Genomic DNA, 23,397 nt, shown 5'->3' with positions numbered 1-23,397 from the left:
CTATTGATACATGAACTCCCTCCTCCTCTCATTGCCTCTTCCCAGACTACCTATACTTCTGTCCATTCTCTTTTTCCTCATCAAGCCTCCCTTTGATGTATCAATACTCTGATTTAAGCATTCTCACTAATCTCTGGTAGCAGCTCTCTGATAGAGTTATCCCGTTGTTCTGGACACAGCTCCAATTGGATTGAGTTTCTCCACATCCATCCTATCAAATCTGGTTCCAACTGGAAAGAGCTCAAGCAGGTCTCCTCTCAGGATAGGATCCCAGCCTGTTCAATAATGTGTGCCAGCCATGAATCAATCAAAAGTTGGAGTAGTTGAGAAGGCAATAGCCATTCCTACTGTCTGGTCCAAATAGATTCAACTTTTCGCTTTTACCTTTCAGCTTCTACATCCAGCCCATCATTTTATCTAACAAGCCTTCCAGCCATTCAGTCCATTGTGTTTGTGTCAGTCAAATCCTGTCCAATCCCACTTTGCAGCTCTGAGTCAGTAGCCCAAGTAGATTGCAGCACTCCAAGTGCACATGCAAATGTTATTTTTAATTTCATGAAGGTTTGTGCCTCTAACATCCTTTCAGGCAGCGAGTTCCAGACCCCACTACCCTTCTGGGTGAAAATATTCTCAACTCCCCAATAATGAGGGGCATTGATTAGCTAGATAGTCAATATCTTTTCCCAAAGGTAGAGGAGTCTAAAACTAGAGGACATAGGTGAGAGGGGAGAGATACAAAAGTGTCCAGAGGAGCAATTTTTTCACACAGAGGGTGGTGAGTGTCTGATACGAGCTGCCAAAGGTCATAGTAGATGTGGATAAAATTTTGTCTTTTAAAGAGCGTTTAGATAGTTACATGCATAAGATGGGCATAGAGGGATATGGGCCAAATGGGACTAACCTAGGGGTTTTAAAAAACGAGCAGTATGGACAAGCATGGCCTTTTTCCATGCTGTAAACCTCCACGACTCTAATCCTGTCCACCTATCACTTTAAATCTCTGCCCCCTAGTTATTGACTGTTCTACTACCAGAAGTCTTTCCCGAGCACTCTATCTAGGCCCCTTGTAATTTTACATATCACTTATACATTATCTGGAAATGTTGAGGATTTAAACAATGGTAGCGTGAAAGGGGTGGGGGTGGGTGGAGGAGAGACACATAAGTGGTTGGGTTTTGAGTGGGTTAAAATCAAGCTAGGCTTGAGGCAGTAGACAGCTTACACTAGGACAAGGTTCACTTACAGCGTGCATCTCACTCCTTCATGATGTGGACTGGAGTAAACACAGTAAGAAGTCTTACAACACCAGGTTAAAGTCCAACAGGTTTATTTGATAGTAAACGCCACAAGCTTGCGGAACACTATTCCTTTGTCAGGTAAGTGGACAGTTCTGGTCAGAAACAGGGCATATAAAGGCACACACACAGTTTACAGAATACTGATTAGAATGTGAGTCTTTACAGCTAGTCTGCTATTCAAGTCTTAAAGGTGCAGACAATGTGAGTGGAGATAGCATTAAGCACAGATTAAAGAGATCTTTAATCTTTTATATGCTCTGCTTCTGATCAGAACTCTCCACTCACCTGACGAAGGAACAGCATTCCAAAAGCTTGTGGTGTTTGCTATCAAATAAACCTGTTGGACTTTAACCTGGTGTTGTGAGATTTCTTACTGTCTCACTCCTTCACACAGTGATCTGAAGAACACAGTTCAATGGCTGGGTGGTAGCAAGGAGCACTTACTGTAAAGCAGGAGATTTTCTCATGATTAGTCAGGGACTTTCCATTTAAATCCTAATATTTCTTAAAACTAGCCTATTTAGTGGCCAGTGCCACATGAATCATTTTGACAGGATTTCAAAGCTCATTTACATTGTTCAGCAGCCCAGCAGAAAGGACAAAAAAGGTCGGCTAGAGTTACAGAATGAAAACACTCAAGGCCGGAATCAAACCCGGGTCCCTGGCCCTGTGAGGCCACAGTGCCAACCACTGTGCCACCTCCTGAAAGTGTAATGTTTGAAAGAGAAAGTGCAGCTGGGGTCTTTACATCTCCTCGTTCACATAAATACGTGGGGGCTTTGTTAAGGATTTCCACTGGTAGTGAGTTATGATCCTGAGTTTTACAGGCAGTTGGGGGAAAACGGGTGCATATTGCTCATCCACCTGAAGGAAAGACGGTGCTGTTCTCAGTGAGATTCAACAGTGCTGCTCCGTGACAATAAAGCACTGCTGGTGGTATGGCTGAGGTGAGAGTGGGATGTTGCCCATCCAGAGAGGACCACCAACCTGATTGGCCAGCAGCTCCAGCATTGCCTGAGCTTTATAGTCACCGCTGCTGGAACTGCCAGGAAAATTCAGCCGGATGACCAGGATAGCACTGCCTGAAAGGGCAGTGGAAGCAGGTTGATCTTCCAGAGGGGAAGGGGATAAATACCCAGAAAGGAAAAATTTGTAGGGTCACGGGGGGAAAGAGCAGCGGAAAGTGGGGCTGAGCTGAACAGATCTGCCAAAGAACCAACACAGGCACGATGGGCTAAATGGCCTCCCTCAGTGCTGGATCATTCTACTATTCAATTGCATATGGTGCAAGTGTATAAGCCAAAGACCCATTAATTCCCTATATTTGACTTTACAGGTTCAATGAACCATGGTCAAACAATGAGTATATTTGACATACAAGTGCAAACTCTGAGTGAATGTTAGCCAAATACAACAGTTCCTGGATTTGATGGTGGCAGAGTGCACAGGAGCAACCAGAAACTGTGCTTCAAAAAAAACCTAATGTTCAAATCCCTCCATGGTCTCACCCCTCTCTATCTTTGTAATCTCCTCCAGCCCCACACTCCCTCCAAGATATCTGCGCTCCTACAATTCTGTCCTCTTGTTACGCATCCCCTACTTTTAATCGTTCCACCATTGACATTCATGTTTCAGCAGTCGCATCCCTTAGCTCTGGAATAACCTCTCTAAACTGCTTCATCTCTCTCTCTCCTCATTGAAGACACTCCTTCAAACTTATCTCCTTATGTGGTTCAATGTCAAATTGTGTTTGATAACGTTTCTGTGAAGTGGGGATTGCTATATCAGAGGTGTTATATAAATGCAAGAACGAGAGAGACAGGCAGCGAAAGAGCGAGATCAAGAGACAGGCGGCAAGAGAGCGACATTGAGAGAGCGAAAGAAAGTGCGAAATCGAGAGAGAAAGAGAGGCCACAAGAAAGCGCGAGATTGAGAGGGCGTGAGATCACGGGGGGGAGCACACGAGGGAGGTCAGGGGCGCACGCGAGACGGGGGGGGGCGGTGGTGGCTCGGGGCCGGCAAGCACGCGAGATCGGAGAGAGTCGGGAACAGTGCGCACGTGCGAGATCGGGGCAGCGCATGAGATCAGGAGTGGCAGCTAGCGCGCACGAGATGGAAGGGCGGTACACGAGCGTATGCGAGATCGGACGGTTCGTGGCTGGCGCATGGGCGCCTGAGGGGTTCAAAAGCAGTGCGTGGGCGCCGGGGTGGGGGCAGGGCGCATGGGTGCTGAAGGGGGGTGGGTGCAGGGCGCACGGGCACCAGGGGGGCAGGGCTCACGGGTGCCCGAGGGGGGTGGGGGCACCATGGGCACAATCAAGTGATAGGCAGCGAATGAGATCTAGAGAGAATGAGAGGGAGACAGGCAGCAAGAGAGCCGACGAAATCAAAAGCAAGGAAGATGGTAAGCGAGTGCATGAGGGAGGAGAGAGAGTGTGTGCAGGAGCGAGAAGGAATAAGGGCAAATAAAAGAGAGAATGTGGATTCACAACCTCTGGATGTCTCAAAGTGCTTTACAGCCAATGATACATTTGAACTTTGTTACTGTTGTAAATTAGGAAACAAGTCCCCAAACAGCAATGAAATAATATGTTTGTGACATTGGGATAAATATTGGCCAGGAAACTGAGAAAACTCGCCTGCTCGTCTTCAAAGTAATGACATGGAATCCTTTACCCTTGCCCGAAAGGGCAGACTGGGCCTCAATTGAATGTCTCATCTGAAAGTCCGTAGTAAAAAGTCTGACAACACCAGGTTTTAGTCCAACCTATTTATTTGATAATATACTCGCAAGCTTTCGAGGGGACTGCCTCTTCGTCAGGTGAATGGAGAGTTCTGGCCTCAGACAGAGCATATAAAGCACAGACAGTTTGTGCTTTATATGCTCTGTCTGAGGCCACAACTCTCCATTCACCTGACGAAGAGGCAGTCCCCTCGAAAGCTTGCGAGTATATTATCAAATAAATAGGTTGGACTAAAACCTGGTGTTGTCAGACTTTTTACTGTGTTTACGCCAGTCCAACGCCGGCATACCCTCATCTGAAAGTCGCCAGATGCCAAAGGGGAAAGTGGCTGCCATTGATTTTCCCACTCAGAAAACTAGTTTGAACCTTCAGTTGAACAGGAATTCTCCAGCTGCAGGACCTTACTTACCACGACATAAGATTCCTGGTGAGGTTACTGGCTGCTTGCATACTGCACAGTTCCTTTTCTTCTTAAATGTTTTCTCCTTAAAGCTGTGAGTACTTGGGGGATCGACCTTACCAGGCTGTAAGACAGAAAAGAGACATGTATTCTAACCAGCCTCACCATCAATCATTGGCATCAATGAACGTTATGTAAGGTTGAACGTCAACAGTGAACAACACTTGTCTACACAGAATCTCCAGTACACGACTCAGTGGTGCTTCAAAATGGGCATACATCTTTCCGAATTTTGGTTATTTATCCTGGGTTTAATTTAAAGATGATGTGTTGCCATTTTAAAGGAAAAATGTTTGAAGGAGCTCCGCATCATCAGAACATCAAATACCAAGGATTCAAATCAGCTCAGGGCAGCAAAAGGAGCGTGCGTCTTCTAGGTGGGGGCTTCAATGTCTATCACCAAGAATGGTTTGCTCACACCATTACAGACCAAGCTGGCCATGTCCTGAAGTGAAAAGTCTGACAACACCAGGTTTTAGTCCAACCGATTTATTTGATAATATACTCACAAGCTTTCGGGGTTAGCCCCTTCGTCAGGTGAATGGAGAGTTCTGGCCTCAGACAGAACATATAAAGCACAGACAGTTTAGAGATTACTGATTAGAATGCGAATCCTTACACCTAACCTGCTGTTCAAGACCTGAAGTGGCTGATAATGTGAGTGGAAGGAGCACTGAGCACAGGTTAAAGAGATGTGTATTGTCTCCAGACAGTACAGTAAGTGAGGTTTTGCAAACCCAGGCAAGTCACGGGGGTTACAGATAGTGCGACATGAACCCAAGATCCCTGTTGAGACCGTCCTCATGTGTGCAGAACTTGGCTATCAGTCTCTGTTCAGCGACTCTGCGCTGTCGTGTGTCGTGAAGGCCGCCTTGGAGAATGCTTACCCGAAGGTCAGAGGCTGAATGCCCGTGACCACTGAAGTGTTCGCCAATAGGAAGGGAACAGTCTTGCCTGGTGACTGTCGAGCGATGTTCATTCATCCGTTGTCGTAGCGTCTGCATGGTCTCCCCAATGTACCATGCTTCGGGACATCCTTTCTTGCAATCACTGAAACAACTATATGATGATATCAACAAATTCCACCCCACCATCAGACTCACCATGGACTATTCCCCAGAATCAGTTGCATTCTTGGACACACGCATCTCCTTTAAGGACGGTCACCTCAGCACCTCACTGTACCGCAAGCCCACAGACAATCTCACAATGCTCCACTTCTCCAGTTTCCACCCTAAACATGTTAAAGAAGCCATTCCCTATGGACAAGCCCTCCGTATACACAGGATTTGCTCAGATGAGGAGGATCGTGACAGACACCTCCAGACCCTGAAAGATGCCCTCATAAGAACAGGATATGGTGCTCGACTCATAGATCGGCAGTTCCGATGCGCCACAGCGAAAAACTGCACCGATCTCCTCAGAAGGCAAACACGGGACACAGTGGACAGAGTACCCTTCGTCGTCCAGTACTTCCCCGGAGCAGAGAAGCTACGACATCTTCTCCGGAGTCTTCAACATATCATTGATGAAGACGAACATCTCGCCAGGGCTATCCCCACACCCCCACTTCTTGCTTTCAGACAACCACACAACCTCAAACAGACCATTGTTCGCAGCAAACTACTCAGCCTTCAGGAGAACAGTGACCACAATACCACACAACCCTGCCACAGCAACCTCTGCAAGACATGCCAGATCATCGACATGGATACCATCATCACACGTGAGAATACCATCCACCAGGTACATGGTAAATACTCTTGCAACTCGGCCAACATTGTCTACCTGATACGTTGCAAGAAAGGATGTCCCGAAGCATGGTACATTGGGGAGACCATGCAGACGCTACGACAACGGATGAATGAACATCGCTCGACAGTCACCAGGCAAGACTGTTCCCTTCCTATTGGCGAACACTTCAGTGGTCACGGGCATTCAGCCTCTGACCTTCGGGTAAGCATTCTCCAAGGCGGCCTTCATGACACACGACAGCGCAGAGTCGCTGAACAGAGACTGATAGCCAAGTTCCGCACACATGAGGACGGTCTCAACAGGGATCTTGGGTTCATGTCGCACTATCTGTAACCCCCGTGACTTGCCTGGGTTTGCAAAACCTCACTTACTGTACTGTCTGGAGACAATACACATCTCTTTAACCTGTGCTCAGTGCTCCTTCCACTCACATTATCAGCCACTTCAGGTCTTGAACAGCAGGTTAGGTGTAAGGATTCGCATTCTAATCAGTAATCTCTAAACTGTCTGTGCTTTATATGTTCTGTCTGAGGCCAGAACTCTCCATTCACCTGACGAAGGGGCTAACCCCGAAAGCTTGTGAGTATATTATCAAATAAATCGGTTGGACTAAAACCTGGTGTTGTCAGACTTTTCACTGTGTTTACGCCAGTCCAACGCCGGCATACCCACATCATGTCCTGAAGGACATAACTGCTAAACCTAGCCTGCCATCAGAGGGGAGGGAACCAACACAACTTCCTAAATCCTGTCCATCAATAACAAAGCACAAGTCAGGTGTGTGATGGAGTAACCTCAACTTGCTTGGATGGGTGCAGCTCCAACAATACCCAAGAAGCTCGTCACCATCCAGGACAAAGCAGCTTGTTGACTGGCACCTCTCCCACAAACATTCACCACTGATGCACAGTGGCAGCAGTGTGTACCATTTACAAGATACACTGCAGCAGCTCACCAAGACTCCTTAGGCAGCACCTTACAAACCCACAACCTCTACCATCTGTAAAGACAAGGACAGCAAATGCATGGAAACAACACTATCTACAAATTCCCCTCCGAGGAACTCACCATCCTGTCCTGACTATTATTGGCCATTGAATAGTGGTCATTCCTTCATTGTAGTTGAGTCAAAATCCTAGAACTCCCTCCCTAACAGCACTGTGGGTGTACGTACACCACATGGACTGACTGATATCCAATAACAATCCTGGAACTCCCTCCCTAACAGCACTGTGGGTATACCTACACCACATGGACTGACTGATGTCCAATAACAATCCTGGAGCTCCCTCCCTAACAGCACTGTGGGTGTACCTACACCACATGGACTGACTGATGTCCAATAACAATCCTGGAACTCCCTCCCTAACAGCACTGTGGGTGTACCTACACCGCAAGGACTGACTGATGTCCAATAACCATCCTGGAACTCCCTCCCTAACAGCACTGTGGGTATACCTACATCACATGGACTGACTGTTGTCCAATAACAATCCTGGAACTCCCTCCCTAACAGCACTGTGGGTGTACCTACACCACGTGGCCTGCAAAGGTTCAAGATGGCAGCTCACCACCACATTTTCAAGGGGTAACTAGGGATGGGCAATAAATGCTGATCTAGCCAGCAACACCCACATTGCATGAACTAGCAAATGAAGAACATTGCATTGACTGGAATCCAGTTAGTTCTGAATAAAAGAAGACGGCCTTGTCCAATATCACATCTCTTCTCAAATTAAGACAAATCTCTGACTCAGTGAAAGAGTATATGGGGAATCTCCCTGATTCATTACTTACTTGGCTAGATCAGAAAGACTTTCTGGGAAGATTTTCTCCACATTGTGTTACTGACTAAACTATCAGTCCATGTAACTGTCCGTCATTTGGTCCAAAAGGATAAATATGCCACGTAACAGCTTGGTGTGCCTTCTTATGTTGTTGGGATTTGTGCTCAACAAAGTGAGTGATGTTTTTGCAGAGTGAACTCGTTCCTATTTTAGTCGCATGGGGACTGAATTTCGATGGGAATTTGATCCCACTCAATGACGATAACTCGGATAGAAAATCACAAAAAATCCTGAGGAAATGTAGCTTTCACTGTTTTCCTGAGACTCTCATGGCTCTTCTGCCAACATGACAGCAGCTGAGTTAATGGTATCCTCTCCTGAGCCCTCCTGAGCACACGTTGCCTGGTTAGATGCAAGCAAAGCATCTGGCACACTCCCAAATTCAAAAGAACATTCCATAATTGAACAGTTCGGGTTATGCTTCAGTATTACAGGACGCTAGTGTGACAGTATCTGGAGTAGTGTGTGCAGTTTTGGGTCTCCTTATTTAAGATGTAAACGTGTTGGAAACAGTTCAGAGAAGGATTACCAGGCTAATACCTGGAATGGGAAGGGTGTCTTGTGAGAAAAGGTTGGACAGGATAGACTTGTATTCACTGGCATTTAGAAGAGCAAGAGACAACTTGATTGAAACATGCAAGATCTTGAGGGGTATTGACAGGGTGGATGCGGAGAAGATGTTTCCCCTTGTGGGAGAATCTAGAACTAGGGGGTCACTGTTTAGAAATAAGGAGTCACCCATTTAAAACCTAGATGAGATGAAAATTTTCTTTCAGAGTTGAGTGTCTTTGGAACTCCCTAAAGTGAGGCAATATTTTTAAGGCAGAGGTGGATAGATTCTTGATAAGGGGTGAAAGGTTGTCGGGGGTGGGCAGGATGCAGATTTGAGGTTACTATCAGATCAGCCAAGGTCTTATTAAATGGCATTAGAGGCTCGAGGGGCTGAATGGCCTACTCCTGCTCCTTGTTCATATGCTCCCACACCATTCATTCTGTGTCAAATTTGAGACAGTCTTTTTGTGCATGGTCCCTGCTTACTGAAGTATGACTGCTCCAAACTCATTGCTCATAGGAGCCTTGGATTTGGAATGGAAGAGCCCACTCTTGTTAGAAGTTTTGACCAATGAGAGGCAATCACATTTAAGAGTCTTAAAGGGACTGACAGGGTAGACACAGAGACTGTTTCCCCTTTGCTGGAGAGCCTAGAATATGGGGTCACAATCCCAGAATAAAAGGTCAGCCATTTTGGACTGAGATAAGGAATGATTTCTTCTTTCAAGGGGCTGTGAATCTTAGGGGTTCTCTACCCCAAAAGCCTGTGGATGGTCATTCATTGAGAATATTTAAGACAGAGATCAGCAGGTTTGTGGATACTGAGGGAATTAAAGGATGAGGATAGTGGGGAGGTGGAGGAAGATCGGACATGGTGTATTGAATGGCTGAGTAGGTTTGAGGGGGCAAAATGGTCGACTGCTGCTCCTGCTTTGCATGTCCCTGTGCACACTTCCATTGTCCCCTTCTCTCTCCTTTTATGTTAACCAAGGCAAGTATGCTATTTCTTTAAAGTGGTGGCAAATGTTAGTAGTGTTATATATAGTACGGCTTGCTTGTAGCGCACTAACTTTTTTTATTCATGGGATGTGGGTGTCTCTGGTTGGGCCAGCATTTATTGCCCATCTTAATTGCCCTTGAATCGAGACAGCATTTGAGAGTCAACCACATCACTGTGGCTCTGGAGTCACATGAGGGCCAGGCTGGGTAAGGACAGCAGATTTCCTTCCCTAAAAGTACATTAGTGAACCAGATGGGTTTTTCCAACAATCGACAATGGTTTCATGGTCATCATTAGGCTTTTGATTCTAGGTTTTTATTGAATACAAGTTTCACATCTGCTGTGGGGGGGATTCAAACTCTGGTCCCAGAGTATTATCATGGTTCTCTTGGTGTTCTTTCCTCAGCCAACCTTTCCAAAAGAAAATTAAATAGAAATAGATGCATACAGAAATGGGCCAATCAGGGGTGGGCAGGATGCAGATTTGAGGTTACTATCAGATCATTTAATTTCTGCCCTATTCATCTCTTCATCACCTTCACCTTCATCCACTTATCCAACCTAACCTTGAATGTTGACTTGGTTTCTGCCTCAACCACTTGTCCTGGAAGTAAATCCGACTCAGCCTCACAACTCTCTCTCGATGCAAAGTGCTTTCTCCTAATTTTGTTCCAAAATTGGAAAGAATTTAAAAAAAACAGGTCTAATTCTTTGTAATCAGTAGTACTGGTGTCATTTTTAAAGTGAATTTTCATATCTGTGCTTTAATCTAGCTTTTGCAAGGTTGTCTCAATCTGTCCAATGTTAACATATTTCCACAGACGGAATTAACTGGTCATTCATTGCATTCCAGTTTGTGGGATGTTGCTCTGTGCAAAATGGAGGCACCTTTCAGATAAGACGTTAAGCTGAGGCCCTATCTGCTCTCTCAGGTGGGTGCAAAATATCGCCCTTTACTATCGTTGAGAGGAGCAGAGGAGGTCTCCCCGCTGTCCTGGCTAATACTTATCCCTCAATCAATCTCACAGAAACAGATTATCTGGACATTATCACGATACTCTTTGTGGGATCTTGCTGTGTACTAACTGGCTGTCACATTCCTACACTTCAAAAAGCACTCCACTGGTGTACTCCTGGCATTGTGGAAAGTGCTGTAATAATGCAAGTCTGTCTGTCTTTTATTTAATGAATCATTGGGGAAGCCTTTTCCCTAATGTGAGCCAAAGGTCTTTTCATAATGGGTGGTATTTTCAGAATTAAACTGACTATATTTTGAACCTTGGGTGCAAAACCTGCAGGCTTTTGGAGAGTTTGGGCCCCAGTTATCTGAATACTTGAGTAGAGCAGTACCGAAGGAGTCTCCCTTTCAAGCATTTTAAATGGGCATTCGACACTCAGGAAGTGCAGAACTGGACAGATATTCACAAACTTGTTTATGCCAAAAAGATATTCTGCAATCTCTGTACTCCTGACCATGAGACATTTCCTTTCTGATAAAAGAACTAGGATTCAGAGCACGGCAACAATACATAGGAAGCTGAGGATACAGTGGCAGAAAATATACATGCTCTTATTTTACCCCCGCCCTTTACAGACCATAATCTTGGAGTGTCTGATTCTGCCAAAAGGCTGCTATTGTTTCACAATCCTGCAGGGTGCACAACCAACCCTCCCAATCACACTCACAGACACACTACACTTCAGTATGCCCATTCCATCCACATTCAGAAGCAGGAATGTCTTAACCCTTTAAATTTCAAGTTTGTGAAAATGAGCATTGCTTCGGGGAAGATAAAAAAAGTTAGAAAGCTAATTTCTTTACTGATCTCTAATCATGAACACTGTACAAAATGTGCCAAGGATTGAGAAGGGCAGCAGCTTAACGAGGCAGAAATGGAGGCTGCAGGTTCAGATGTCACAAAGCACTTGCATCACCCACTCACAACCCATGGCTTCGGAGGCTCTCAACTTAATCTCAGCCTGGAATCTGCCAGCAATTTAACCCTGGATACATTCAGGCCAAACTGTAGAAAAGCACAATGAGAAACAGGGTAGTAAATTATTGAAAATGGAACCAAAATAGCCTGATCCAATTAGATGGATTTTGCTTTAAATTCAAAGCCAAAACTTGCTGCCAAATGATTTTAAAAATGATTGAAGCCACATTTATGGACATTCTCCTTTACAGCCAGGCTATATATTCAAAGTATTCCATGTACTAAATGAACAGCAAGATGACTTCAAGCAAACCAGCTACAGTAAAAAGGGATTTGCATTTCTATAGCAATTGGATGTCCAAAAGTGCTTTACAATCAGTTGAAGTCATATAGGAAATGTAGCGGCCAATTTGCACACAGCAAGCTTCCACAAATAGCACTGCAATAACAACCTGTCTTTTTATGATGTTGATGGAGAGACAAACATGGGCCAGGACACCTGAGAGAACGCTCCTGCTCTTCATTGAAACAGTGCCATGGATCTTGTACATTGACCTGAATGCCTCAAACAGGTTTAAAGTCATATCTGAAAAGACGGCACCTCCAACAATGCGGCACCCCCTTTGAACTGCAATAGGAGTGTCAGCCTGGATTAATGCAATCCTGCAGTGGGACCAGAACATGCAGCCTCCTGATTCAGCAGCATGAGTGCTACCAATAGAATCACAGCATGTACACATTAAACATTATACAGTAGGAATTTTGATCTGGGCAGTTTACATGGGAACACATAATGTTCTCAAATTAGATTTCTGCTTTGGACTAACGCCTGTTCAAGTAAATTTCTCAACTTGGAATTTTTAAGCCTTCATAATTGAACTTTTTTTTTGATGCCACGAGATTCTTCCCCTCTTTCCCCCAAAGGCTGAATATGTCGGAAAATGCTTTTCGAAATACTGCTGAGACAAGATGTAGAATTGGATGGTACCTTGTGGGAGGAATCAATAAATATCAATAATATTGAGAGTAAGGTTTTCTTACTGAAGCTCGACATTACTAAAAGATGTTGCAGGGTGTGCGGCAAGTGAGGAGAATGGGTCTTGTACACTGTCATAATGGTTCCTTTGTTAATTGCACTACCTCCATGTGGAATGGGGCCATACCCTATGTGGGTGGTGGAGACAGAGATCAACAATTTCAAAAGGAAATTAGATGGGCTTTTGAAGGAAATAAACTTGCAGAGCTACAGGGAATGAGCAGGGGAAACAGAATTGACTGGGGGCTGACATGGAATCAAATGGGCCGAATAGCCTTCTTGCGTACTGTAATGAGTATCTGGAATGCTAAGGTACCCAGTTCAATTTCCAGTCGTATCAGGTTACTGTTCCTGGGGTAGTGGTAAAGCTAATTAAAGTTAGCAAGAGCCAGGGAATACAAAAACCAGTTGCCACAAAATGTGCATGTGGGAAGCTTGAGAGTGGGCAAGATCAGGCTAAATCTGCAGACACCCCCACTCACCAACATGCTCAAGCAGACGTCAAACAACTACCACTCAGCCTCATGCAGAAACAATGACCATTCCACTGAATTAATCCAGTGCCTTTTAGAATGATTTGCATGGAACATGCCTTACCTTCGCCAGCCTGTGAGAACACGAGCCAGCAGTCTCTCAGAAACCCTTGAGTTTCTCCTGAATGCCTCAGATAGATTATATAACCACTTTACACAACAACAAAAAAAACTTACACGATATTAAAAATATGACAGGGCTTGTATTTAGGAGGTTATTTGTGCAACCTTTGTTTTCCCACCAGGCAGGCTGCTGGCTCCAATTTCTCCTCAGTTAATGAGTGAAGGTTTTGATGCCAAGATCCTTAACTCGCCATCCCAGCGGTTATACCAGAATCTGGATAGAACACTGAGGTTGGGAAGGAGTTGTCACCTGGAAGATTGGAGTGGTGGGGGGGGGGCGGGGGGGGGGGGGGGGGGGTGCAAGTGCCATCTGGAGGATGGGAAGTATTGGTACCTGGAGGATGGGGTGGGGAAGGGAGTGCCACCTCTGGAGGAAAGGGGTTGATGAAGGAGTAGCAGCTGGAGGATTGGGGGGGGGAGGGGTGGGGCAGCCCATATCCTGCCACTCCATGAGCCAGCATACTGAGGCTCCTTGACACCTGCCCTGCCCATCAGGAACCTTTGAGGCTACAGGGTGGTTGACATAGGAAACAGAAATGCAATCCTGGTGCTGTAGTGGTGGCACTCACTATATGTGGACAGAGCAGAAGGAGCTTTACTCTGCATTTAGCTGTGATGAACTTGAACCTTGAGTGCTTGATGCTGCCAAAAGAATGGAAACACTCCATCTCTGTGAAATAACATCCCTCCCCTGAGATTAGCACAAAATTTGGTGAAAAGCTCTGTTTTTCAATAAGTCAATGTTAATACAAGTCAACAGTAAAATACAACATTTTGTTAAACAATTAAAATCAAAACTTATGAGTATTACTTTTAAATTGAGTGTGGCAAATGCTGCAACCCCTCTAACCCAACATTTGTCAATTTGACTTGTGCTGAGATCAATGGTATTTTCCCTCAATTTTTTGAGATGATAGTCATTTTCTTTCAAATAAACATAGAGCGAAGTGTGTGGCTGCTTTTCGTGAGGAAGTGCAGGTGCATGATTTCACAGGCTGGCTCCATTTCTCTGGCACTGCTACAGGAGGTGGCAACACACAGAGCTGGCCTGGCATCAGGGAAGTGAGGTAGATCCAATAAATCACAGAATTGTTATGGTGCAGAAAGAGGCCATTTGGCCCAACATATCTTCACTGACTCTCCAAATGAGCTTCATGGCTTAGTGCCGTTCCCCCACCTTTCCCTGTATCCCTGTACATTGTAGGAACAATCATCTAATATTCTCTTGAATACCTCCACCACACTTCCAGGCAGTGCATTCCAGACTGCTAAACCACTCGTTTGAAAAAGTTTTTTTCACATCACATTTGCATCTTTCGCAAATCACTTTAAATCTGTGCCCTCTCGTTCTTGATCCTTTTATGAGTGGGGATAATTTCTCCCTATCTATTATATTAAGCCCCCTCCTGATTTTGAGCATCTCTATCAGGTCTCCTCTTAGCTTTCTTCTTTCCACGAGAACAGTCCCAACCTCTCCTCAACTGACATTTCTCATCCCTGGAACCATTTTTGTAAACCTCTTCTGGAGTGAGGCACCCAAGAATACTGTCTAGCAAACTAATCTGGATTGTGCCCAAATGTCACCACAAATTTTTGGAATAAAAGTCTATTTTCTGGGAAAATAAATCACTATGGTTTGAGAATTCAATCACTTTCATATTCTCCACATGGGAAAATAGGCACAGTGCCCTGCAGTGAGCAATCTGTCACACTTGCTTGGCTAAACTACCATACTGAACATCCCTCTTCAATTTGAATAAAAGGTATGCCTTTATTAAAATATATTAAGATATTAAGATATCAGGAGCAAACGCTTTGGTAATCACAGAGATTGCACCTATTATGAAGCTTTTTTTAAATACAGAGGAAATTGAGATGTATAAAATTCTGAGGGGCCGAGATTGAATGGATAGGCAAGGTCTATTTTCCTCAGAGGCCAATAATCTGTGGGCATAGATTGAAAGTAACTGGTGGGAAGGATTAGAGGGAAGTTAAAACTACAGTCTGAAAGAGGGATTGTACAGGCAGAAACCTTCATCACTTGGGTATGCACTAGAGGTGATGTAACCTACAAGACTGCAAAGTGGGATCAGACTGGATAACTATTCTTTGGTCAGCACACAGTGGGCTGAACAGTCTCCTCCTGTGTCATAAGTTTTCAACGTTTTCCATGTTTCTGTTTCAAACCCACACTACCACACCTCCATTCCACACCAGACATGCTGCATTTTAGCTGTAGGCTGCTTTCCTGGAACAAGCGTCAAAGTAAACGCAAGGGGCAGGAATGTGGTCCTAACCTGATGCAATCATCTGTTTGATAATGGAATTGCTTTTTGTTTCCAGAAAGCCCCTTCCCAAGTCCAGATGATTAAAGAAGCATTTTTATGTGGGAAAGTGTTTACTTTCTACACTTTCTTTCCTCTCAAGGCTTCCTCTGGTGCAGAGGGCCTCAGCCACCTGATCCTTCTTTGGCCTTTCACATAGAACCATACTGTCAGTAGTAATTGCTTCAAGTTACTCAGGGGACTTTTGTGGACAAAACCAGAATCCAGATGTTGAGGCCCCTGTCCATCTTCCCTTCCTTCATGACTATATGGATATCAAAATTGGGCAATGAACAGGCCAATTGTTTCTCCAATTGCCATCTGAGCTTTCCTGCCACATAGCTCTTTCAACAGGGATAAAGGGAGCAATTCTCCAAGCCCACTTCGCTGTTCTAGCAGCACAATGGGCCGGGAGACATCAGTGGCAGGGGTGTCCCGCTGCCAAACTGCCAGAGGATCAGAGGCAGAGGGAGGGAGGACGGCAATCAGACCAGCCATCTGGGTGGGGGATGGGCTCTGGGATATCAGGTCTTGCCCAGAGAGGTCCGGGAGACCAGCGATCAGAGGGTGAGGGGGTTGGAGTGGCAGTGATGCGGGGTTGTGAGGCTGGCCAGCAATCGGGAGGCTGGCAGTACAGGGCCACTGTGTATGCACTGATCTGCACTCTGACAGATCGGCGCATGTACAGTGGCCCACTCAGAGCTATGCTGCCGGCCTCCCCAGCAGGAATAGCTCCGCCCACTGATTTTAAGTGTGAATCCCGCTGAGGCACTCTGCAGTGCTCAGAGTGTGAGAGATTCATTTTGGAAATCACACTAAAAAAAACCAGCAGGAAATACTCCAGTTTTCATGTGAATTCGGCACTTCAAATTTTTTTTCAGGAAAATTGCCCCCAACATCGAGGAATTGCTGCAGAACCGTGGTGCAACATCTTAAACATACAGGTTTCCTGGTCCACACCAACTTTAGTCAACGTCCATTCTCACTGATGTATCAGACAGCAGCGCTGAACATTAATCCCACTTGTTATCCTTTCAAATGTTGACAGATCAATGAAAGCTCCCTCTATTCTCTCCCAACAATCGACCTTAAGTTGTTCCATCATTTCCCACTCCAGCCATCACTGACATTGAGGTAAATTATCTTTTGAAACATTCTCTCATTTTGCAGGTTTCTTTTGCTCTCTGCTTAATCCAGAGGATGGAGATTTGGGGCCTCAAGTGGCTCTCTTTTAAGATGTACGAGTGACTTGGATCCACACCTTCAGCAACCACACTCTGCCTAATCTGTGGGGGGATTGCCAGGGGCCCATCACTACAAAGCCATTGCTACATAACAACAGGAACAACATTTCATAAGTACTTCACTGGCCACAAAATGCTCTGGAATGTCCTGTCATCATCACCCTCGGTGCTAAATAAATGCAAGTTATTACCTTAATTTGTGCAAATAAGACAGGTCTGCACATAATTCTCCCTGATGTGGAGATGCCAGTGCTGGACTGGGGTAAACACAGTAAGAAGTCTCACAACACCATGTTAAAGTCCAATAAGTTTATTTGGTAGCAAACACCACTAGCTTTCGGAGCACTGTTCCTTCATCAGGTGCCCCTTCACCTGATGAAGGAGCAGCGCTCGGAAAGCTAGTGGCTCATGCTACCAAATAAATCTGTTGGACTTTAACCTGGTGTTGTGAGACTTCTTACCATAATTCTCCCTGACAGTCCTGGCAGCAATATTCACTGGAGACACCTGGGCTGACTCCCCAGGACAGTCCCCCCAGGATAGAGGTTGGGAATGACAAGGTATTTCTTCACCTGTAACCTCCATTTCCACCTCATGACAGCATCAGTGTAACCCCACAGCCAAACATGGCCTCTGTTCGACATCTCATTGCTGATGAGCAGCTCAAAACAGAACTGGAGTTAAAGTAACTTGGACCAAAAAAAAGATTGCCATTGAATAACAACTCTAGTTCATGCCAAATTATTTTAGTTTTAGGAAATGGAATTAAAATGCTTCAATTTTGAATCACCCAGGCCTCAATTCTAGGGTTGTCTCCAATAGCAAGAGTGCCATTGTAATGTAATGAAGCTGGTGTGGCAGCAGTGAAACACTCTTAGAAAACACCAGTGGACAGCAAATACTAGCAGCTAGAGTCCATGGCATTCAGGTCAATTGGCAAGAGTCACAAAGTCATGACTATGACTTTGCAATAACCATCCCTGCGGCCAATGCAAAGATTGCAAATGCTGTTCGTTTGCATGTAAATGGAGCTGATTTAGCTCAGTAAAATATACTGCTTCCATTTCACTTGTACAAGGACAAGAGAACAGAGATTTTTGGGCAGGAGGAACATGAGGAAGAATTTCTTGTACACAGCAAATGGTAATAACCTCGAACTGACTGCCTACAAAGGGGCTGGAGGCAAATATGATGAATGATGTAGGGAAATCTGCCGGACAATGGGGATAGAAATGAGGAATGGGGATTGACAGGATTGCTCTATAGAGAATTGTCATGGATGTAAGGGGCTGAGTGGTCTTCATCCACGCCATAATGACTAATACAAGAGCATTATTAGGGTAGAAAATCGGAAAAACATCACCTTGTCCCTCATTTGACAATGCCTGACCATTTCACTCTCAGCAATTACATTATTATCCATCTGTGCACATATCATTCAAGCCAAACTGCACCAATTGAACAAAAAAACAAATATGGCCACACCAAGAGACATAGGTTAATGTCACACAATGTCCTCCATTTCCGAAACATCAGGACACTGCAAAGTATGTTCAAGCTCCAAGGTAGAATGTTTCTGACACACAGTGTCAAGTTCAGGAGGTGATAGAGACATTTCCCTTATGGCCCCAGTTCTCAAAATAATCACAGAGGGCATTCGCTCATTGACATTAACAAGTCGCACCTAGGTACCATCCGGACAAAGAGCCAGAAACCCGAACAAAGAGTTGATGCCAACTGTGTGTACAAGATAGCAGAAGTGGCACCTCCCCTCCGTCGCATCTCAGACTAAGGAATCAGCCATTTTGTATTGAGGTGAGAAGAAATTTCTTTACTCAGAGGGTTGTAAATCTTCTCTAGCCCAGATGCTCAGTCAAGTACAGTCAAGATTGAGAATGAGGGGATCATTTACAGTACAAAAGGGGGTTGCCATTTGTATCTGTCACCTTTTTGCTGCAGCAATCCAAAACTCTACATGTACAGTCCTACTCTCTTTTCCAGAGCCCTGAATTGTCCTCCATTGCAGCTTGCTATTTAATCTTCCGTGGAGGGCTGGAGGGAGTGAGATTTCTTGGTCGGTCTGGCTTTGCCACACTCTCAAGTGTTCGTATACCGACTGAGCTATCAAGGGGGTATCTGAGCATTCAAGAGAAACTTGTACAGAAGGGTTAATGAAGTTGATTTATTTTCTGTGAAAGAAGAAGCTGTCTTCTGAGCTTAAATTTCAATAACCCTATTACACCATTTTTGGCAGGGAGTCATCCAGTTATGACTAATGCACTTTATGCACTAAAAAAATCCGCCCATGCTTTACAAAGGTGCCCTGCGGCAAAAAAATCAGAGGGAATTTCTGAAAGAAAGCTCATTTTGTATAACAGAGATCTCATGTCAGGGCTACAGTAACAGCTCCCATCTCCGGACTGATAGAATGAAGGCACTGTAATTTTTTTTGGAGACCTCCCATCAGGAGTGAAAATCCCACATTCACAACCAATCCACAGCAATAATGAGGGAACTTCAAACTCCAAAAGCTGGTGGGATGTGGACAAGTACAGAACTGAAGTGGACAACTCAAAATGGCTTTCATTCCAAATCTGCACTGATCATATTTAAATGTAGGGGTGCTACATCTAACCCCACCCACAGGGTGACATGAATGCCCCCCTCCCACCACAGAATTTTTTTTTAAATGCCAGGATGCCCACTGGAAAATTCATCAGCAACAGTCTTGATCCACAGAACCAGCCATTCCTCAACTCTGCCAGTGTGGACTGCTACACGAGGAATGATCCACTGCGTCAGATAGCCAGAGGGTGGTCAGTGCCAGAGACAACCATGCACTTGCATGTTGGCATCTTCAGTAAGTGAGACTGGCAGTGCTGCCATGGCTTTCACAAGGCAGTGTCGCCCGCAACATGGCACCAATGTTCTCGCAATCTCAGAATTGTTGCAGCACAGATGGAGGCCATTCAGCCCATTATGTATGCACCAGCTCTCCAAATGAGTACCTCACATATTGCCATTCTTCTGTCTTCCCTCCATAACCCTGAACATGCTACCTTTTTAATTAACAGTCTCATTCCCTTTTGAAAGCCTTGATTGAATCTATCTCTACCACACTCTCAGGCAGGGCATTCCAGACCCTAACTACTTACCTTTGCGTAGAAGTTATTTTTCTCACATCATGTTTGCTTCAACAGACTTTCAAGACATAATGACAACCCCCCCAAAATTAAACCTCCTCTGCCCCTTTTTGCCCACAATCTGGCAGCAAACTTTTGGCATAAGCTTCCTATCACATATTCAGAGCATCACTGAGACCATCCACTTCCATCTCTGTAACATCATTGATCTCGGCTGCTGTCTCAGCTCACTCACTGCTGGAACCCTTGTCCATGTCTTCCTCACCTCTGGACTTGACTATTCCAACACCCTCCAGGTTGCTGTCCCACATATTCTACCCTCTGTAAATTTGGGGTCACCTGCTGTCTGTGTCTTTACTTGCACCAAGTTCAGTTCCCTTATCACTGCTGTGCTTGCTGACCTACACTGGCTCCTGCTTGAAGGAAGAAAGACTTGCATTTATATAGTTCCTTTCCCAGCCACTGGATGTCTCAAAGTGCTTTACAGTCAATGAGCTAGTTTTGAAGTGAAGTGCAGTTCCTTCCCCTTCCCTATTTCTGCAACCTCCTCCAATCCCAAAACCCTCTGAGATCTCTGTGCTCCTCTAATTCTGGCCTCATGAGTATTCCCAATTCTAATCGCTTCACCATTGGTGGCAAAGCTCTAGAATTCCCAGCCCTTACCTCTCCTTTCAGACACTCCTAAAAACCTACCTCTTTTACCAGGCTTGTGGTCGGTCATCTGACCTAACATCTGTTGATGTGTTTAATTTTGTTTTATAATGTTCCTGTGAAGGGATGTTGTTAATTGCCTTTAAAAAGGCGCTATATAAACATAAATTGCGCACATGCGTTTCTGAACAACGCATTCTACCAGCTCAAGTTTCAATATTGGGCGAGGGCGACTTTTGCGCCCACCGGGACTCCCTGTCTGATGGACAACGGCACAAGTTCAACTCCTGCATGTTTGATGTGTCATCTGCCAATAGTTATGTGCACACACAAAGCCCCCACCCCTCCCCGCAGCTCAACTATTAATCCCTCGCAGTCCGCCACCCTTTTCAAACATTCCCAATACCAGCAAAAAGCGACAGCAGAGCTGACAGCTCGAAGGGGAGGAAGTCAACCGGCAGCATTTCAGTCTGCAGAGGATGGGATGGGATGGGATAGGAGTGGGGGGGGGGGGGGGGGAATGGGATAGGAGTGGGGGGGGGGATGGGATAGGATTGGTGGGGGGGTGATGGGATTGGTGGGGAGGAGATCGGTCCTTCGGTGCTGCCGTGTTCCTGAACATTTTTTTTAGACCCTGCATTCTCACTTCTTAACTAACTACAGCCGTCACCAGTCAACCGCTCTGCAGGACACAAGAAGGGGCCGAAGCTTTCCAGTCTGTACATCCCGGTGTCAGTGCAGAGGGGCTCCTCTTCACTCAACTGGATGAGTTTAAAGTCCCTGCCTGGATTACAGAGAGAGGCACAGCTCCAAGGCACAGAAGCAATCAGAATTGTCCTGTACTCACCACAGTAGAGCCCCAGCTTTATTGTTGATAAGACGAAAGCAGCGAAACGGTTACCAGCTGACAAGAGAGAGAGAGCACGGAGTTACCTGCGACACAACTTTTCTTCCTCTAGCCTTCTCGAGAGTCGACATTTTACAATCTGCAGGGTGGCTTGCTTCGTTTCTGCTCCCGACCACCACCTCCGCCCCCCACCCCCTCCCCCTTCCCCCTCCCCCTCCCCCTTCCCAAGAAAAAGAAAAGTGAAAACACTGAAACGTTGTGAGAACAGCACAAAGTGCGTTTGTAAAGCTGCTCTGCCACTGATGCACTGGAGTTGCTGCTGGAGGTTTGGCCTCTCTCTCTGCTTCAGTTCTTTATGCGTTGCCAAAAAAAATGCTTCTGTCCACAGAACCATTACTCTGACACTCCGTGAAGCCAATGAAACGCTGCACCTTCCTCATACCCACAAATCTGCTTTACAACAACAAACGAGGAGAACTAATTGGTGCATGTTCCAGGCCAACATCATTATTTTGTTTGAGAGGATTCAATTAATAAGACAATATTCAGACCTGCAGGATGTAGATCCTGTATTGTAATCAAACTTGTACATTAATTGTTAAATGATATCTGTTTCTTATGTGGGAGATAATATGGCCAAGAACAATGGGGCTTTAATTCATCTAAGATTCCCATTCTACAATGGAGTCCATGTAAAAAAAGTTTTACATTTCTGTAGCAGCTTATCTGTCCTCTCTGGGCATCCCGAAGCATCTTATAGCCAATGAAGTATTACTTTGAAGTATAGTCATTGTTGCAACATAGGAAACACAGCAACCAATTTGTGCACCAACAGCAACGTGATAATGACCCAAATAATCCATTTTTTTGTGATGTTAATTGATGGATAAATGTCAGCCAGGACACCGATGAGAGCTCCCCTGCACTTCCTCAGAATGGTGCTATGGGATCCTTCACACCCTCCAAACAGGTGCTTGGTTTGACACCTGATCTGTGACAGTGCTAGACTCCCTCAGTATTGCACTGCAGTGTCAGCCCAGATTTCTGTGCACAAGTCCTGGATTGGGACTTTGATTTGATTGGATTTATTATTGTCACACGTATTAACATACAGTGAAAAGTATTGTTTCTTGCACACTATGAAACAAAATATACCGTTCAGAGAGAAGGAAAGGAGAGAGTGCAGAATGTAGTGTTACGGTCATAGCTAGGGTGTAGTGAAAGATCAACTTAATATAAGGTAAGTCCAGTCAAAAGTCTGACAGCAGCAGGAAAGAAGCTGTTCTTGAGTTGGTTGGTACGTGACCTCAGAGTTTTGTATCTTTTTCCTGACGAAAGAAGGTGAAAGAGAGTGTGTCCGGGGTGTGTGGGGTCCTTAATTATGCTGGCTGTTTGCCGAGGCAGCGGAAAGTGTAGACAGAGTCAATGGATGGGAGGCTGGTTTGTGTGATGGATTGGGCTACATTCACAACCCTTTGTAGTTTTTTTTGCAGTTTTGGTCAGAACAGGAGTCATACTAAGCTGTGATACAACCAGAAAGGGTGATTTCTACGGTGCATCTGTAAAAGTTGTTGAGAGTCGTAGCTGACATGCCAAATTTCTTTTGTCTCCTGAGAAAATAAAAGCGTTGGTGGGCTTTCTTAAGTATAGCATTGACGTGGACAGGGTTGTGGACAGTACTGAGGGAGTCCAGCACTGTCACAGATAAGGTGTCAAACCATGACAAGGACCAGGACAGGTTGCTGCAATCTGGACATCTAGAAATTTGAAGCTCTCGAACATTTCTACTTCATCCCCATTGATGTAGATAGAGGCATGTCCTCCACTACACTTCCTGAAGTCGATGACTATCTCCTTCATTTTGTTGACATTGAGGGTGAGATTTTTGTCATTGCACCAGTTC

The 23,397-nt window shown here is 45.2% G+C and overlaps 1 protein-coding gene across 8 annotated transcripts in view; it reads right to left on the bottom strand.

The window, feature by feature from the left end:
• LOC145361876 (tensin-2-like) overlaps positions 1–23,397 on the bottom strand; it is a 314,264-nt gene that overhangs the window by 200,637 nt on the left and 90,230 nt on the right. For 5 of the 8 annotated variants that reach the window (XM_080217864.1, XM_080217866.1, XM_080217865.1 and 2 more), the window contains exon 2: positions 4,452–4,566. In XM_080217864.1, the coding sequence (XP_080073990.1) occupies positions 4,452–4,566 (115 nt within the window). Of the gene's footprint in view, positions 1–4,451; positions 4,567–10,222; positions 10,257–21,494; positions 21,673–23,397 lie in introns of those variants that run through there. The other 3 variants (XM_080217868.1, XM_080217870.1, XM_080217871.1) reach the window with 3 other exon arrangements.

Source organism: Carcharhinus amblyrhynchos, chromosome X, assembly GCF_965287045.1.
Source record: "Carcharhinus amblyrhynchos chromosome X, sCarAmb.v2.hapA, whole genome shotgun sequence".
Lineage (NCBI taxonomy): Eukaryota > Metazoa > Chordata > Chondrichthyes > Carcharhiniformes > Carcharhinidae > Carcharhinus > Carcharhinus amblyrhynchos.
Note: the sequence above shows the minus strand (reverse complement) of the source record. Positions and strands in the feature narration are given on the sequence as shown.